At 38.8% G+C, this 20374-nt stretch overlaps 1 protein-coding gene across 1 annotated transcript in view; it reads left to right on the top strand.

The window, feature by feature from the left end:
• BMPR2 (bone morphogenetic protein receptor type 2) overlaps positions 1–20374 on the top strand; it is a 107851-nt gene that overhangs the window by 42658 nt on the left and 44819 nt on the right. Inside the window, exons 2-3 of the mRNA XM_054723362.1 lie at positions 15429–15599; positions 16993–17163. Coding sequence (XP_054579337.1) covers positions 15429–15599; positions 16993–17163 — 342 coding nt within the window. The remainder of the gene's footprint in view (positions 1–15428; positions 15600–16992; positions 17164–20374) is intronic.

Here is a 20374-nt window from a genome sequence, read left to right as displayed (position 1 = left end):
GGTATATGTGTTACTTTGGACAAAGGAGAAAAGTAGGAAAGAGATTCCAGATTTGAAAGGGGCAGTAGGCAATTCACAGGTTGGTGGGAAAGTAGCCAACTCAGAAACAGTGGGATAGAGGGGAATCCAGTGAACAGATATTTGCATAGAACTTTACAGTCTATCATACTTAATTCATGTGTGCTAAAGTGAATATGCTGTGGTGATTATGCTAAGGTTCCTTTCTTGAAGCAGATTTTTCTATCTGACTCTCTTTAAGAAGGAAAGAGAGAGGTAAAAAACTCTTCCTGAGTTTGTTGGACTTTAATTATTTTCAGCCAAAATAATCTGCCTGCCAGGGTGGTACTGTGGGAGACTCACTCCCAATTCCCACACAGTGTTATAACTTGTCTCTTTCTATTACTAGAACGTAAAAACTTTGAGACTGGGGCACTATTTTGTTATGTATATAAACTGCATCTTATTACCATCATATCTCCAGGTTTAGGATAGTCCCTGGCATATCTATAATAATAAAAGTGTAATATGCTAATTAGATCGGACAGCCGAATGACCTTCTGGACATCCTTCCAGACAAAGCCGCCGTGGCAGGGGCCGAGGCAGAGGTGGTTAGGGGTGATCAGGCAGGCAGGCGAGCAGTTAGAGGCGGTCAGGTGGGCAGGCAAGAAGTTAGGGGCCATCAGGCAGGCAGGCAGGCAGGCAGGCAGGCAGGTGAGTAGTTAGGAGCCAGCGGTCCTGGATTGTGAGAAGGATATCCAACTGCCGATTTAGGCCCGATCCCGCAGTAAACTGGCAGTCAGACTTTCCCCAAGGGGTCCTGGATTGTGAGAGGGTGCAAGCCAGGCTGAGTGACCCCCCCCCCCCCCAGTGCACGAATTTTGTGCATTGGGCTTCTAGTCCTATATAATAAAGAGCTAATATGCAAATGGTTGTCATGCCCCCGTGCCCTTGCGCTGGGGCTGGGGGACCTGAGGCTGGGCCAGGGGACATGAGGCCATGCCCCTGGCAGTGGGCGACCTGAGGCTGTGCCCCCCGCCCGTCAGGGCTTGATGGGGTACCTGAGGCTGCACCCCCCGCCTGGCACCGGGCCGGGGGACCTGAGGCTGCGCCCCCACTCCGCGGGGCTTGATGCAGGTGGGGCCGGCCAGGTCTGGGTCTCGCATGATTTCAAGGTGCACGCGGTGGGCAGGGACTTGACTCTGGGTTCCGCGGTGCACCCCAGACTCTGAAGGAGGGAGATTTTCATATACATTTTACTAATTTTCTTTCATCTCTGACACTTCTATTATAGAGAAAGGGCAAATAGCAATATTAAAATATTTCCTTTAATTAATTCCTTTTTAATGTGCACGAATTTCGTGCACCAGGCCACTAGTAACTTCATAAATATTTGACTGACTCTTTAGTGACTAATTGCCACTAAAGAGTCAGGCCTCAGGATATATAAGTCTCTCGGAGGCTTGGGCCTGACTTAACTACGGTTTGCTGTTGCTCTGAATTAGGCGAGAGCAATCTATCTCATCACTGTTTGGGAGAGCTTGGATTACCTGACATATTTTGTCAGCTGAGAGTTGTTGTTGTGTATGGGGTTTTTTGTTTGTTTTAATCAGCTTTTGGTTGCCTTTCTCTTTAGGTATGTATTCATGATAGAGTTAACATAGCAGGCTTGCTATCCTTAGAAAGATCTGCTTACAAGATTGGCCCTTGGCTGGCATCTGAGAAAATGGATTTTGGGAGCGTTCCCACCATTGCAAAACCGATAAGGGTTGTTTACTATGCCTGAACTGTTTGTACAAACAATATGATTTATTTTGAGCACCTCCTTTTCTTCCGAAAGTCTGAAATTTTTGTATGTGCTAGGCAGAGAAATGCCTACATGACCAGCCCCCCAATAAAAACTTGGGATACTGAGTCTCTGATGAACTTCCTTAGTTAGAAAACATTTTACATGTGTTGTCACAATTTAGTGCTGGATGAATTAAGTGCATTCTGTAGGGCTCCATGGAGAAAAGTCTCTTGGAAGCTTATATTTGGTTTCCTTGACATAACCTCATACGGCTTTTCCCTTTGCTGATTTTAGTTTGTTATTATTTTGCTGTAATAAGTCATAGCTGTGAGCACAATGATGTGCTGAGGGTCTTCCCAGTGAATCGCCAACTCTGGGCTGGTTTCAGGGACTCCTGACATAGCATAGAATTTAGAAACATTCCAAAGAAGCATCTTATGAAGACTGTAATCTTCTCACTCTGCTCTCTCCTTGATATTATCAGAATACTCCGAAGAATGATCGTTTAATCCTTTGTAATCTGGATGTAGAATAAATATATTAAGGGATAATTATTTCATTTTTGAAAGATTAGAAAATAAGGAACATCCTTACTTGATTTATTATAATTGAATTTAGAAATTTGAGTTTACACCAAATTTTATATGGACATTTTTTTATTAGGTTAAGACACTCTCCTTTGTAATTTTCATAATAGAATTGTAGTGATACTTTGAAATCTCAATTGTGCTTGTCCTGAGAAATTTGTGTTCTAGGAAAGGGATACTATTGCTTCAGTTATTCAGTTATGCGTTCCATTACTGCAAAGTTCCTGTGTTGTGTATTTTATATAGTTTATTTTGACACTTAGATAAACAGAAGCCAAACACATGCATACCCAGAATTAGTCCCTGAACTTTGTTCCAGGGTAAAGATAAGGCATTTAGACTTCTCCAGTGCAGATAAATACATTATTGCTACTGAAAAATGAATGTTATGTGATTCTTGGGTTGTTTAGATAGACAGTGAAGGTCTTAAAAAATTCCTGCCAACAAAACTTAAGGGAAAACTTATATTCATCCATAAAACCTGCATTTAAGAGGAGTATAGATTAGGCACGAGATTCTGAACTCAGTAAAACATCTCTTTCTATAATTTGTTTACAACATGCATGAAAAATTCACCTGAACGATGTTGTCCTGTTCTTGTTCAGCTTTATATTATGTTCCTGCCTTTTTAAACATGGACTTAGTTAAGGTACAAATTTCATATGTTTTAAGCTGTACAATTTGATAAATTTTTATAAGTTGTAGTGCTTGTGAAAGCCCCTACCACAGCTATCATACAAAACATTTTCTTTCTTTTTTTTTAAAATTAAAAAATAAACCTATTTTACTTTTTTCCCAAGTATTATTCTAAATATGTGTTTTACAGACAAGGGTCAATATGGGTCATAAATTTACTATAGAAGGAAGTATTTTTATAGGCATTGAAAATATTTTTTAAAAAAGAAAACACTCATATTTATCTAGATTTGGCTGTGTTACACAGTAAGATTTCAGCATCCAAAGTACAAAGACAGAATGACTGGCTTTTCTTGCCACACAAAATATTGACAGTCTTCCCTGTAGCCTACTCATAATTGTTAGTTGGGATGCCAAATAGACAGCATACTGACCTCTAGGGCTCCAGTGGACAGACAGGGCTCAAACATCAGAATGAATTCAACTTATGAACAACCTGGCCTTGACCCCAGCCAAATCCAAAGTCCAGCCAGAGACCCATTAGAGATAAATACAATTGTAGTGTCACCTTTTCAAGCAAAATATTCTTATCATCCCCCAAAGATTGCACTTTGTAGTCTGTTTCCCCCCCTGCCCTAGCACCAGGCAACCACTAATGTGCTTTAGATTACTTTGTATTTTCTTTTTTTCCCCCAGCAGTTTTTTAATTTTAATTTTATTTTTTAAAATTTATTGATTAAGGTATCACATATTTGTCCTCATCCCCCCATTCCCATCCCACACCCCTCCCCACACATGCCCCCTCCCCCGTGTTGTCCTTAACCACTGGTTAGGCTCATATGCTTGCACACAAGTCTTTTGGTTGATCTCACCCCTTTACCCCCATCCTCCCCTACCCTCCCTCTGAGGCCTGACAGTCTGATCCATGCCTCCTTGTTTCTGGGTCTGTTCTTGTGCACCAGTCTATGTTGTTCATTATTTCCCCTAGATAGGTGAGATAATGTGCTATTAGAAATATACTTTTAAGAACCGAAAATGAGACAAGCAATAGTGGTTATGGTGACAGGCAAATGAATCAGTCTGTAGTGAGTTTCTTTCTGGGCCAACAGTTCTTTTGAGACCCAATTTCAATGTCCAACAGTTCCTTATGTGTACATGTCAGCACTGACATTTCAGTTCTGGATGGTGGACAAATGGTGGTAATGCAGGTCCGACTCTCTGGTTTGGTCCTGGGCAACCTGCAGTGATGCACAGCTGCTAACTGCTTAGTATGGTTAGGCCACATCAGCGTCTTCCATCTCTGGACTGCTTCTCTCTGTCTTCATGGCTGGAGTAGTCCTGTCGATTCCTCTCTGTTGCTGGAATCCACATGGTCTCGGAGTTGTTTTCTGAAAATATACAAACATATTCTTGACCAAAGTTAATAAAGGAATATTTTCTATAAATTTAACTTGGGATCCTATTTCATTTTTTGCCCAAATGATTTTCCTCTGGCTTGTTTTGACACCTTGTGTGTTTCTAATGGGTGTCTTGCTTTTAGCCTTACAATTAATTTTCTAAAGTATTAATTTTCTAGATGTAATTTACTTACAGGATATTTTCCCTTACATGATATTCTTCTACTATCCTCTCCTTTTTTGATTTAAATGTTAGAAGGCTTTTGAAAATTTTATAATGTATTCTTGATGGCTTTTAAATTTTAATTTTTTGCACTATAATATTACTGTTTTAGGTTTATTACATGGTGCACAATTTTATCATGAGATGCAGTACCAATAAAAATTTTAGTTAACACTTTAGGAACACCTTTTTGTCCAGTACAATTAATTTTTCTAGAGTATTCGCTTGTTTCAACTAGCCAATTTAAAATTTGCCTGAAAACTTGACTACTATTTTACTGTCAAATTTATTACTCTAACAACAATCTTATTTTACCCTGTAAATATTAGTGGAAGGGATTATTTGCCTTCTTGAGTAGGTCCTGAGCATTCCTGTGTTTTCTATAGATTGTATCATATGATATAGACTTCCATGTAGTGTCTTGCATTCAGCACAATGATATTGAGATTTATCCATATTGTTGCATGTATCAGTAGTTGATTCCATTTACTGCTCAATAGTATTTTATAGATATATTTTGTTGAACCTGTCACCAGTTCATGGGTACTTGAATTACTGGTATTTCCATTTTGGGACTGTTGTAAATAAATCTACTATTGTATTAGTTTTTGCATAGACATAAAGTTTCATTTTGTTGATGTGCCATACCCTTTTTTATTTAAAAAAATAATGCCAGCAATCCAGTTCCTGTCTCTGGCAAAACATTGGGGAAGATAACACATCAATCATTCACTTATTCAACAAACATATATTGAATGCCAGGTATAACGCAGTGTGCTGAAGGCACAGTGGTGCACAAGAACTCAAGCTCTTCTCTCATAGAGCTTATAATTGGTTGAATAAGCCAGGCACATTATAAGTACTAAAAAGTGTGGAAATTGTGTGAAGTATAGAACACTATGGAACATATCATAGATGTTCTACACTCACTGGTCTGGGTAGATTAGGAAAAGAGTATTTGAAGAAGAAATATTAATATAAATAGGAGTTAAGTAAATAAAGCATTCTAGGTAAAAGGAAGAGAGTGCACGAAGGCTCCTAAGAGGAGTGAGGTATTCCACCCATTAGATTTACTTTATGGATGTGACTTCCAAAGAGTAAGCCTAGTTTATGTTAAGAAGAATGTTTTATGGGTAATTTTTCCATACAGCTTCAGGCTTTACTTTTGTGATATTTAGGACTTGTATAGTAGAATTAAATATTTGTATGACTGTATCTCTGAGGAAATTGGCATGCTGAATATATGTGGTAATAAGAAAGAGGTTGCCCTAGTCCAGTGGTTGGCAAACTCATTGGTCAACAGAGCCAAATATCAACAGTACAACGATTGAAATTTCTTTTGAGAGCCGAAAACCGACTTGTGCGCATGGGCCATGAAGTTTTAATGGCACTGTACGTGTGCGCCCGCACGTGGTATTTTGTGGAAGAGCCACACTCAAGGGGCCAAAGAGCCGCATGTGGCTCGCGAGCCGCAGTTTGCCGACCACTGCCCTAGTCAGTTTGGCTCAGTGGATAGAGCATCGGCCTGCAGACAGAAGGGTCCTGGGTTCGATTCTGGTCAGGGGCACATACCTCGGTTGCAGGCTTCTCTCTCTGGCCTAGGCCCTGGTTGGGGCTTTAGCAGGAGGCAACCAATCGATGTGTTTCTCTCACATCAGTATTTCTCTTTGTCTTTCCCTCTCTCTTTCACTCTCCCAAAAATCAATGGAAAAAATATCCTCTGGTGAGGATTACTATGTAAAAAAAAAAAAAAGAGGTTGATGTGAGGAAGAGATAAAGGGAGATGAATGGAATGTGAGAAGGATAAAGTATATGGTTGGATATTTTGGTCTCTTATCTATCACTGATTATTACAACAGAAAGGATGCTCAATTTCACTAGTTATAAGGGAAATGCACATCCAAACCATAATGATATACATCTGTTAAAATGGCTATTATCAGTAAGACAAGAAATAGTAAGTGTTGGAGAGAATATGGAGGGAGAAAGGGGAACCCCCTCGTACATTGCTGGTGGGAATATAAATTGGTGCAGCCTCTATAGAAAACAGTATGGAGGTTCCTCAAAAAATTAAATATAGAGTTACCATATGATCTAGTGATTTCTTTTCTGGGTATCTACCCCCAAAATTTGAAAACACTTATTTGTAAAGGTATTTATACTCCTTTGTTCATTGCAGTTTTATTCACAATAGCCAAGACATAGATAGAAATACCCTAAGTGTCCTTCAACTGATGATGATTGGATAAAGAAGTACATATACACAATGGAATACTAATCCATAAAAAAGATGAAATACTTCCATTTGCAACAACATGGATGTATCTCATCTCAGATATTTAATGACACATTTAGATGGTATTTACTTTGCCACATTTTACTTTGTTTACATATAAGGAATACTACATGAATAATTCTTTAACCCAAGATTCCATAGCAAAGCATTTCTCCCAGTATTAGAAGTACTTGATCTGAGGAAGTTAAGGAGTTTGAATGTTTTGTAAATGGGCAATTGTATATGATGGGACACAATGTATTTTGTTTGTAGAGCACATGGTCTTAATGTCAAATTGCTTTTTGTGGACATCATACTTTATTTTTCAAGGAAATTATTCTTATTTTAAATAAAATTTCTATTAAAATTACAAATACACAAATGTTTATAGCAGTTTTATTTCTAATAGCCCCAAACTGGAAACTACCAAATGACCTTCAAAGCTTGAAAAATGAAACAGATTGTGGTACAACCATACCATGAATATTACTTTATGAAAATTAATGAACTATTCATACATGCAACAACTTGGATGAACCTCCAGGAAATTTTGCTTGGTGAAAAAAGTCAATCTCAAATAGATATGTATTGAATGATTTCATTTTTGTAACAATCATGAAATACCGTAATTATCCAGTTGGAAAACAAATTGGTGGTTGCTCTTGGTTAGGAATGGCATGATGAAGAGATGGTGACTATAAAATTTTAACATAAGGGAGTTGTGATAATACAGTTGAGTATTTTGATTATAATAATATGTGACAGAATTGCTTATATTTACACTCACATATACAGATGAGTGCTTGTATAATTGGTGAAATCTGGATAAACTCAATGGATTGTGCTAAAGTCAATTTCATGGTTTTGATACTGTACAGTTACTGTGTCAGATGTTCACACTGAGGAGAGATGCACCGGACTTTTGCCAGTCTCTATTTCATTTAAACTACCTATGAATTTGTAATTATTTCAAATTGAAAAAAAATTGAATGTAAAAGTAAGTAATTCAAGGATACCTTTGATTTTGAAATATATATATAAATACATGACTATTTTCATGAAAATTCAAGTAATATAAGCTTATCCTATCTAATAAATAGGTAATATGCAAACTGACCATCACACCATAACAAGATGGCTGTACTCACAGTGGAGGTGGGGTTCCCATAATGAGTGATCAGCAGGGACCTGAGGCTGCGTGGAGCTGGGCGGGAGACCTGAGGCTGCACCCCCCCACCCCCCGCCTAGCGGGGCTTGACGGGGAACCTCAGGCCGTGCCCCCCCATCCATCAGTGCTTGATGGGGGACCTCAAGGTGTGCCCCTGCTCCAGCCTGAGCAGCCTGAGGCCATGCCCCCTGCCCCAGCACCCGGCCAGGGGACCTCAGGCCACGCCCCCTGCCTAGCGGGGCTTGATGGGGAACCTCAAGGCGCGCCCCCCACCCCGGTGCTAGGCTGGGGGACCTCAGGCCATGCCCCCTGCCCTGGCGCTCAGCCGGGGGACCTCAGGACACACCCCCTGCCTCGGCGTCGGGCCGGGGGACCTGAGGCTGCACCCTCCGCCCAGTGGGGCTTGATGGGGGACCTGAGGCTGTGCTCCCCACCTGGCGGGGCTTGACGGGGGACCTGAGGCTGCGCCCCTGCCTGGCGCCGGGCTGGGGGGCCTGAGGCTACCCACCCACCCCCCCCGCCCGGCGGGGCTTAATGGGGGTGGGGCTGGCTGGGTCTGGGTCTTGCGTGATTTCGAGGTGCACGCAGGTGGGTGGGGACTTGACTCTGGGTCCCACGGCGTGCCCCAGACTCTGATAGGAGGAAGATTTTCATATACATTTTACTAATTTTCTTTCATCTCTGACACTTCTATTATAGAGAAAGGGCAAATAGCAATATTAAAATATTTCCTCTAATTAATTCCCTTTTAATGTGCACGAATTTTATGCACCGGGCCACTAGTTTGGTAAAAAGGGGAAAGAGCAAATAGTTAACATTTTCAGAATAAGCATTTTTTCCTTCTTTCGTAAAAGGAAATAAGTAGTATTTTTCATTATATGCATAATACTTATTACAGATTTATGTGTATACTGACAGTTAACTGATACAGACATGATCAAATTATACTATACCTTTACACTCTACTTTCTTGGTAGTGTTGTAGCATGAAGTGGGAAATTCAAGACAGCTGAGTATTCTAGACATGTTGCATCTGTATCTGGGAATTAAATGTTGCATATGGTTAGCAAATACTGATTCAGTAAGCATATGTAAACAAAAAATGATTACTTTATTCTCAGTAATTTGGCTAGATATGAGAGGGAAAATAATATTGCCTCTACGTTCATACTATATTTACTGTTTCATTTATTGTAGTATGTAGAAGGACGAGATGATTATTGCTTAGATTTTGGTAACATTTGAATGGGAATGTGCTATTGAGTACAATATATGTAGATATGAAAACTGTCTGCTCATAACACTGTTGGGGATTAGTGCTATACAAAATGAGTTAAATAAACCTGATCTTGCTCTTGGAACAAATGAAGTCAGCCTCTGGCTTGGTTGGGGAGACACACAGGTTAACAGATAAAATATAATGCTGAAACATGTATGAGTTAAGTTTTGGGGATGCAGAGCACATCATTTAATAGTCTATAGACTTCACCAAAGAGCAGGAAAAATGGCATTTTGGGTAGTGGGAACATTATAGTATAGGTCAGGAAAGGCCTTGGCATATTATGTGGTGGGAACAGAGCATAGAGAAGTGAGATGAAAGGCAAAGGTACGTTACTGCAGGCATAGGGACGATGACCCACAGTATTTGTGGAGGTCCATGAAAATGTTTTAATTTCTTTTAAAATCAGAAGGAAAAAATGGACTTTTAGGTTGAAGAAAATGTTTTAGTATATAGTACGAATATATTCTCTTTATACCACTGCATTTGTAAAATATAATTTTTAAAAAATATAATTTTCAATAGTTTTTATGGAGGAAGGGACTTATGAAAACAGAAGTTGCCAGGCCTCAAAAAAGTGATCAAGCAGCTCTATTGGATATCCTCCTATATAATAAAGAGCTAACATGTAATTAGACCAAACAGCAGAATGACCGTCTGGATGACCTTCCGGACGAAGCTGGGGCTGTGAGGCCAAGGCAGCTGGGGCTGTGAGGGCTGAGCCCCTTGTACGAATTTCGTGCATTGGGCCTCTAGTATATCATAGAGGACTTTATGTGCACACTGTAGAGTTTGGATTTAATTCTGGGAGCATCAGGGGGCTAACATATTTTAAGCATAATCAGCTCTGTCTTTTATGATGATGCCTCTATCAGCAGTTTGGATGAGATTCTTTTTAGTTTAATGTAGTTATGTTAATCAAAGTTGTTTTCGTGCTTATTATAACCAAATACCACCTGTTTAAAATGAGAGCAATTAAAAAAATCCATCTCTAATCAGTATACCTGGTTAAGGATGTCCCTTAAAAGAGCTAATCTACCATATTTGACTGAATAAAATTTGTCTGGCTATTGGCAAATTTAGAACACTGACTTGTAAATGATCAGGTCTCTGTATGTGATCTGTGACAATATAACGCTAGGCTATACTGTTTCTTGTACTCTTTGTTTCATCCCCGCTTTTCCTACATTATTTATGAAGAATTCAAAACTTTGTATAGAGATATTGCTAAGACTCATTCTACAAATAGCATTTTAAAAAGCTACAAACACTGTTTTACAAATAAACTTTCTTTGTTTTGACCAGGGAAGTTTAGTTAGAATTCTTGCTAGAACACCTTTATATTGTATAAGAACTTTCAGAATCATAATTTGGAAAGTTACTCTTAAAATATCACATTATAATTGACCTGTACTAATGTCACTATCATAAAGTAATTCCTGAAAAGTAGGCTGAAGTTATTTTAAGAAAAAAATTATTTAGTGAAAACTGAGGGATATCCTATATAATAAAAGCCTAATATGCTAAGTGTCTGGTCGTCCAGTTGGCCGTAATATGCTAATGATATGATAAGGCCGTCCAACTGCTTGCCATGACATGCACTGACCACCAGCGGGCAGACACTCAACGCAGGAGCTTCCCCCTGGTGGTCAGTGTGCTCCCACAGGAGGATTGCCACTCAGCCAGAAGCCTGGCTCACAGCTGGCGAGCACAGCGGCGGTGGCAGGAGCCTCTCCTGCTTCCGTGACAGCACTAAAGATGTCTGACTGCCGGCTTAGGCCCACTCCCCGTGGGAGCCATCAGTCGGACATCTCCCAAGGGCTCCCAGACTGCGAGAGGGCACAGGCCAGGCTGAGTCCCCCCCCCCCCCCCGTGCACGATTTCGTGCACCAGGCCTCTAGTTAAAGATATAATTTAGTCCCCTCCAATTGTATCTCTGTTGCTTTGATAATCAATTCAGCTTAGTTGGGGGCAGAGCAGGGGAGAGGGAAACACAGGAGAGATTGGATTTATTTATTTTTGTCTTTTTCTATAAGGATAATTTTAGATTTGTCATAAAATTATTTAATAACTAGAGGCCTGATGCACGAAATTTGTGCAAGGGGCTTGGCCCCTGCTGCTGCCACGGCCACCTCCGCCCTCGCAGCCCCGGCTTCGTCCGGTCTATTTAGCATATTACACTTTTATTATTATAGATGTCACTAAAAAGTTTACATGTATTCAGCCTTTAGCTACTTTTCAGTTGTAAAGGAGATCCAGGAAGAGCAAAAATTTCCATTTTGCATCTATTCTTTCACAAGGATATACATTTTCTTTTTCTTTTTAAATTAAATGAGGCACTTATTTATGTATGATCTTTATACTTCCAAGTACAGTTAGATCCCTATTCATTAACTCAGTAGTCAATGCAAAGTTCTAGTCAAAATAGGTAACAGAAAAAGAGAAGGGAAAAAAGGATACTTTGGTTGTGGAAAAGAAGAGAGAGTGAGTTCAGAAATTTATTTTGTCCTTTCTAACAAGACAAAAAGGAAAACGAGAGGGTTATATAGCTTCAATATCTGGTATTAGGTAAGAAGCATTTAACTTAAGAAATGGAGTGGGGAGTAGTACCTTCCTGCCTCGAAGACCGTATTTCCTGTGCTGCACTGCGGACTCCTCTTTCTCTTCCGGTCCCTGGGCCTTCCGCGGGCTTCGGTGCAGAGTTGGCCAAGTCCAAGAACCACACCACGCACAAGCAGTCCCGAAAATGGCACAGAAACGGCATCAAGAAACTCCATAACAAAGATACGAATCTCTTAAGGAGGTAGACCCCAAGTTCCTAAAGAACATGCGCTTTGCCAAGAAGCACAACAAGAAGGGTCTGAAGAAGATGCAAGCCGACAAGGCCATGAGCGCACGCGCTGAGGCCATCAGGCCCTGGTCAAGCCCAATGAGGTCAGGCCTAATATCCCAAAGGGCAGCAGCTGCCAGCTCAGTCGATTTGCCTACATCGCTCACCCCAAACTTGGGAACTTGCTCGTGCCCGCATTGCCAAGGGGCTCGGGCTCTGCTGGCCAAAGGCCAAGCAAGGCCAAGGCTGAAACCAAGCCCCAGGCTGCAGGTGCAGCTGCAGCTCAGGCTCCCAAAGGGGCTCAGGCTCCCGCCCCCAAAAGTGCCCAGGCTCTCGCTCCCAAAGGTGCCCAGGCCCCCACAAAGGCTGCACAGTAGAGGCCTCTAACTGCCGATGTGAGGACAGAAAGACTGGTGGGACCGCTGGGCTGTTGTCTGCATGGAGCTGGTGTCCTCCTGTGCTATTTGTACAAAGAAACCTGAGGCAGGATCTGTCAAAAAAAAAAAAGAAAAGAAAAGAAATGGAGTAGGACAGGGAAAAAATTATGGCTCATAGGTATGTTTTTTCACATTACAAAGTTTATGTTTGTAGTTTGAATCTTTTAAGTATGAATTTGTGTTGTATGTACTTTGTAGAAATATATTTAATTTTTATAATAATTTGGTAAAATTTGCAAATTAGGGGATAATCTAAGGAAATACTGGTAATTAATGTATAAGATAATCTAAAATATAATTAAGATTGTCATTAAAGGAAATTGAATTATGTGAGTACATGTGATAAAAATATGGTAGAATCATAATTATGTTAATACCTTAGAATTATTTTTTACTATATTTTCTGGACATTTAGTTGATATTAATATCTTCTAGAAGACTTCCTGAAGTGGCTTTAAATTGTTGAAATCAAGTCACATTTATTTTTCAGTAATTATCGTCTGATTACTAAATTTAGTAATTATTGTCTGTGTCCAAAAAGACCATTATAAGGTACTTGAGAACTCTGTATTATCTACTTGTGAATATCCTATTAGTCAGCTCAACACTTTGAAGGTGCTTTCTGTTGTAATATGACAGGGCTAGGAGTCTAAATTGGCTTGGGCACACAGTTGTGGCTCTTTCATTCCTTCTCCATGGTCCTTAGTTTTTTGGGTTCAGAAACATTTTAATGAATCATCTCCAGTGCTAAGGTGCTAGTGAAGTAAGCCACACTAAATAAGATACATCCAAAATGAAGAAATAAATCAGAAGCCCATGAGGAGTATATTGGCCAAGTGTAATAGTTCTGGCTAGTTAAACACATTAGGAAAGTCTACTTTAAGAAACCAAATAAAGAGCAGCTGTTGCTTTTGAAAACCTTTTACTTCTTTGGTATTCTCAGTAATGTTGGTAAATATTTGTTAGCTGATGAATTATGTGTCAAATGTTCTCTTGAAATTAGTTAAATTAATTATGTTTATGGAAAAAGATTGATTGGCATTGAAACTAAATTGGGTTGTCGCTTCAGTATAAGGGATTATTGAGCATTTCTTCTTCTGGCTATCATATTGATATTTTTAATAACAAAGTCATTTACTTTTGATCACTAGTAGCCATAGCTTTTTAAAAAAAATACATTTTTATTGATTTCAGAGAGGAAGGGAGAGAGAGAGAAACATCAATGATGAGAGAATCATTGATGGGCTGCCTCCTGCACGCCCCCTACTGGGGATGGAGGCCACAATCCGGGCATGTGCCTTTGACCGGAATCAAACCTGGGACCCTCCCTTCAGCCCGCAGGCCAACACTCTATCTACTGAGCCAAACCGGCTAGGACAGTAGCCATAGTTTTTAAAAACAAATATATTAAGATATAATTTATATAACATGAAATTCATTCATTTTAGGTGAACGACTTTTAATAAGTTTATTTATTTAGTTATTTTAAAATATATTTTTCGTTGATTTCGGGGAGGAAGGGAGAGGGAGAGAGAGACAGAAACATCAGTGATGAGAGAATCATTGATCCGCTGCCTCCTGCACACCCCACACTGGGGATTGAGTCTGCAACAGGACATGTGCCCTGACTGTGAATCAAACTGTGACCTCTTGGTTCATAGGTCAATGCTCAACCACTGAGCCATGCCAGCCAGGCACTTTTTGTAAACTTATAGAGTTGCGCAGCCATTACTACAATCTGATTTTAGAACTTTTTCATCTCCCCCAAAGGAAACCATATATCCATTTGTAGTCACTCTTCTCATCCTTAGTGTACCATGTCTAATGATGCATATTGAGCTTCCCGTAGCTGACTGTAAAATATGGGAAAAGTGAATACTATAGAATTTCCCAAAATTATTTAGCCCTCTTGGCTGGTTCATTTGTTTGTTTTAGAGGATGTCTGACATAATTCAGAGCATGGACATTTTTTGTTGATGTTAACTCTCACTGGAGGATAATTTTTCCATTGTTTTTTTTTTTTTTTAGTTTTTTTTTAGAGAGGGTGGAAGGCAGGGGCGGGGGGAGAGAGGAGACAGAGAGAGAGAGAGAGAGAGAGAGAGAGAGAGAGAGAGAGAGGAACATGGATGTGAAACACATCAGTTGGTTGCCTGCAGCACGCACCCCAACCGGGGTGGGACGTGCCTTTGACCGGTAATCGAACCCGAGACCCTCTGGTGCACAATCCAACACTAACCACAGAGCAATACTGGCCAGGGCTAGAGCATGGACATTTTTAAAAAATATTTTTATTGATTTCAGAGAGGAAGGGAGAGGGAGAGGGAGATAGAAACATCAATGATGAGAAAGAATCACTGATTGGCCACCTCCTGCATGCCCCACACTGGGGATTGAACCTGCAACTCAGGCATGTGCCCTTGACTGGAATTGAACCCGGGACCCTTCAGTCCACAGGCCCATGCTCTATCCACTGAGCCAAACTAGCTAGGGCCATGGACATTTTTTGATATTTCTTTATTCAGACACCAAAACTATTCAATAGGAGAAAGTGGTAATAATTTGTGGAAGAGGGGAGTTGCTTTTGGAAAATGAATTTTCAAGTTTGCTTCTTGTTTAGAGGTTACACATTAATTAATGGAAAGAGAGAAGTTATTGAATAAATATGAAAGTACAAATTTATTCCACCCTTGTTAGGAATTGAGTAGGGAACTTTACAATGCCTTTTAAAAAGACTCTTAAGATTTTATATAATAATGTTTTGCAAATTTTACCATAAAATTAATGTCATTCTTTTATTTTCTTTAATTTAGCTTCTCAGAATCAAGAACGTCTATGTGCATTTAAAGATCCATATCAACAAGACCTTGGGATAGGCGAGAGTCGAATCTCTCATGAAAATGGAACCATATTATGCTCAAAAGGTAGCACCTGCTATGGACTCTGGGAGAAGTCAAAAGGGGACATTAATCTTGTAAAACAAGGCAAGTACTACTTTTCTTATGTGAAATAACTTTGTGTTTCATAAAATTGAAGTTTATCTGAAAAGCATGGAGGTCGATTAAAACCCTCGATTGGAAAACAGTAATTTAGAAGTATATATCCATGTATATAGTCACTCACAAATGCCAAATTTGTAAATGGACTTGATTTTTAGGTGATTTTAATAATATATTTCTTATTATAATGATATTAATATAGCCTTATTGTATGAAATTTAGAAAATAGAGAAAAGTAAGAAAAACAAACACATACAATTTCATACTCCTAAGAATTTTTTTAACTCTATTAATTTACTCTATTAGGTGTGTTTTCTGTGCTCCTCTATGTTTATATGTATGTGTACATTTGTTACCCAAAGTTAGGATAAACTGTATAAATAATTTCACACCCAATTATTTTCTTTTAAAAAAAATTTTTTATTGATTGATTTGGGAGAGAGAGAAATGTATTTGTTGTTCCACTTGTTTATACATTCATTGGTTGAGTCTGGAATGTGCCCTGACCCAGGATCAAACAGATTTCCTTGGCCTATCGGGACAATGCTCTAACTCGGTGGTGGGCAAACTGCGGCTCGCGAGCCGCGGTTTGCCGCTCTGTTGACTAATGAGTTTGCTGACCGCTGCTCTAACCAACTGAGTACCCGGCCAATTTTTTTCTATCTTAAGTTGTATCATGAATGTTTCCCCAAGACTGTGTGTGTGTGTGTGTGTGTGTGTGTGTGTGTGTAAAACATTTTTAACCTCTGCACAGTATTTCATTGTATACACATATGGCAATTTACTTACACATTACTCTGTTGGTCATTATGTTGTTTTCTGGTTTTCACTGTAATACATACTACTTCAGTGAACATCTTTGATCATAAATCTTTGATCTTATCTAATTATTTCTTTGGAATAGATACCTCGAAGTAGAATTATTAGATTTTAAAACATGAATATTTTAAAGGCTGTTCAGAAAAATTGCCGTGTGGCTTTCCAGAAATGCTATATACATTTACATTCCCTCCAACATTGTGTGAGAGTGTCATTGAATGCTTGTTACAGTAGTATATTATTACTTTTTAAACTTAGATAAGTTTAATGTAGACAAAAATGAAATTTTACTGTTGCTTTAATAATTCTTATATTAATGATGCAGTTAAACATTTTGTTGTTGGCTCCCCCGCCCCATGAAATGTCTATTTAAATTTTGCCATTTTCCTTTTATTTAAAAAAATTGTCTTCTATTGATTTGCGAAAGTATTTTATAACCGATGCGTACTCACTCTCACATTGATTGCAGTTATTTCAATTATTTCTTAGTTTGTTGTTTTCATTTACTTTTGTTTACCATATTGGTCCTTAACATGCTTACATTTATATCAATTTGTAGGATGTTGGTCTCACATTGGAGATCCTGAAGAGTGTCACCATGAAGAATGCATTGTAACTACCACCCCTCCCTCAATTCAGAATGGGACATATCGTTTCTGCTGCTGTAGCACAGACTTGTGCAATGTCAACTTTACCGAGAATTTTCCACCTCCAGATACAACACCACTAAGTAAGTAGCTAAAGTAACTTATTTTTCCTTGTAATTCCTTTCTCCAAAGATTTGCAAAATTAAAAAATATATACAGACAGCCATAGCCGGTTCGGTTCAGTGGATAGAGCAATTGGCCTGTGGACTGAAGGGTCCCAGGTTCGATTCCAGTCAAGGGCACGGACCTCAGTTGCAGGCTCCTCCCTGGCCCAGGGCCCTGGTCAGGGCACGGGCAGGAGACAACCAGTCTGTGTGTTTCTCTCACATCATATTTTTCTCTATCTTTCCCTCTCTTTTTCACTCTCTCTAAAAATCAATGGGAAAATATCCTTAGGTGAGGATTTAATATGTATATATACATTCACGTTTGGCAGGAGTGAGAGGGAGAGTTCCAGCATCGTGTGACTATACTTAGGTAACACCTGAAATGCAAAAGCAGTGCATCGGGATTTCCAAGGTTTTGGTATATTACCAAGTGAATTAACATATAGTATGTTCCAGCCTCTGTGGAGGAGAATTTGACAATATTAAGAAAACTGCACGTGTGCTTATTCTTTCATCCAGTACTCCCATTTGTTAAGAATTTGAAGATACACCTCCAATAGTATGAAAATACATGTGCATAATGTTATCCATTGTAGTATTATTTGTAACTGCATAATATTGGAAATTTTCCAAATGTCCAAGAATAGCTGATTACTTGAAATACATTACAGTACATACCTGTAATGGAGTACTAAATATGCAGCTGTAAGAAAAAAAATTAATAAGATCTTTATGAACTGATATGGAGTGATTTCTAGAGATAATGTTAGGTGAATAAAAAGCACATACAGTATGCTGTTTTTAGTGAAGGTCAGAAAGTTTATCTTTACAAAAGGAAGCAAAGAAAGGATAAGCCAGAAAATAATTAAGTTTATTACTTACCAGGGATGGAAGGGGTGCATAGAGTGGAAAGGATATAGGAAGTAGTGACAGTTCTCTGAGTATAGCCTTTTATATGTAGTTTTGACTTTTGGAATCTTGTTACTAATATATATATGCAAAAAATGAAATTAAATCAATAAGGAAGGGAAGGGGGAACCCCCAAACTAAAATAAAAATGAAACAGATGAGCCCAGTTGTATCATAATCACATTTAAGGGAAAAAGAAAAAAACTAATGTAAGGATTTTTACAAAGATAATTTTGGCTGTGTATATTCTTTTGGGTGAGATGGGATGTAAGAAATGGGGGAAGAACTGCAAACAAATACTGAACTCTTTTTAGGTTTGTTTTTAGTAATGTGGACAAAGCAATTCTAAACAATTGTAGATGTATTATATTATAGGATTAAGAAAATGACTAGCCTTAGCTGGTTTGGCTCAGTGGATAGTGTTAGCTTGGGGACTGAAGGGTCCCGGGTTCGATTCCAGTCAAGGGCACATTGCCCAGGTTGTAGGCTCTATCCCCAGTAGGGGGCCGTGCAGGAGGTAGCCAGTCAATGATTCTCTCTCATTATTGATGTCTCTCTCTCTCTCTGTCTCTCTCTCTCTCTCTCTCTCTCTCTCTCTCCTCCCCCTCCTTCCCTCCCTTCCTCTCTGAAATCAATAAAAAAAAAAATGTGTGTGTGTGTGTGTGTGTGTGTGTGTGTGTGTGTGTGTATTATATGTGTTGATGTTCTTGGAGCCAGTGTTCTTACTGAAGAAGAGGAACACAGTTATGTATGGGGAAGGCAAGAGAATCTCATGAGAATAGATTTTAATTCAAGGTATCAGTATGGATTTATGACTTAAAAAATATACATATGTATATATTACATGCATGTATATGTGGTCATGTATATATGTATATGTGTACATATATATTTGTGTATATGTTTATATACGTGTGTATGTAATATATGCATATATATATATTCACATATATTTCTTAGTTCAATTTGTTGAAAAGGACAAGAAGCAAAAGCACCCCAGTAGCAATGAGCATACCTGAAACCCTGATTTAGTTTCTAATACAACTAACTCTCCACTCAAAGAAACTTGGACTTCTTGGAAAAGTGGCTTATTTTAGGATAAAATAAGAGTAGGATAGGAGTTAGATCAGTCTGAAACATCTTCTAACATTAGAAAGTAAGGAAAGAAATGCCCCCAAATAGGATGGAGACTTGTCACAAGGACACAGGAGCCAGCTTGAAGTAACTCTCAATGGCCAAATTAGGGATAATTTGAGTGCTAAAACAGTACAGTAATAAATTGTAAACTATTGGAAGGAAAATGAATTAATGAGTCTATGCTAGTAGCAGAGAAGGGAAAAGAGAGAGCACTTGCTTGTAGTAGAATGCCAAGTTCCAACGAATAGATGTAGGAGTGCAGCAGTTGGAAAATTATTATTCTGCAAATATCATTGTAAGGACTGCATTAGGCAAGAATCATCAAAAGATCCAAATTTAGGGGCAGTTTTAATAAGGAGCCCCCAGCATATTTGCATTGTTCTAAAGTATCTCCCACATATTAACAGAAAAATTTTAGTAATTATAAAGTGAGGAAATTGGTCAACAGCATGACGAGGTGGTTAAGATTAACACAATTAATGCAGGGCAGATGAACATCCTTGATACCCAGAGCAAGACACAGTGTCACTCATATAGTACTATTTTTCAGCCAAGATTATATACCCTGAATCTAATCATGAGGGGATATTAGACATATATTTGTATACAGGCAGTCCTCGGGTTACATCAGACTCGACGTATGTCGTTTTGTGGTTATGTCGCCATCTCCCATTTATTTATATAAAAAAATGTTCTGTCATTTTGATGTCTGTACATATGTGCTTTGTTTTTTATTATTTATTTACCACAAGTAAATGTCAGGAATTGTTATCTTTCTTTTAAATTTTTTTACTGTTTCACTTCATTACTGCTGTGTATGTGCTCCATGTGAGTGACATAGGTGCTTATGTAGGTGGGTTCCGACTTACGGCGAAAATTGCGTTACGTTGCGCCGTAGGAATGGATCTCCGACGTAACCCGAGGACCTACTGTATATAAATTAACTTAAATTACAATTTCCAGAATTGTAATTTCTGTATCCAATAATAAGAATAATAAAGTTCCTTATACATTGTCAAATAGGTTTTGGTGAAAACAGTTCACATTTCCATCAGTGGTATACAAGAGTGCAATTTTTATCAGCACTAGTATTATTAAAATAAAACTTTGCTGTGATCATTTTGAAAAATGATTTCTTTGT

The sequence above is a fragment of the Eptesicus fuscus genome, chromosome 11 (genome assembly GCF_027574615.1).
Source record: "Eptesicus fuscus isolate TK198812 chromosome 11, DD_ASM_mEF_20220401, whole genome shotgun sequence".
NCBI lineage: Eukaryota > Metazoa > Chordata > Mammalia > Chiroptera > Vespertilionidae > Eptesicus > Eptesicus fuscus.
This window is presented reverse-complemented; position numbering and strand designations above follow the sequence as displayed.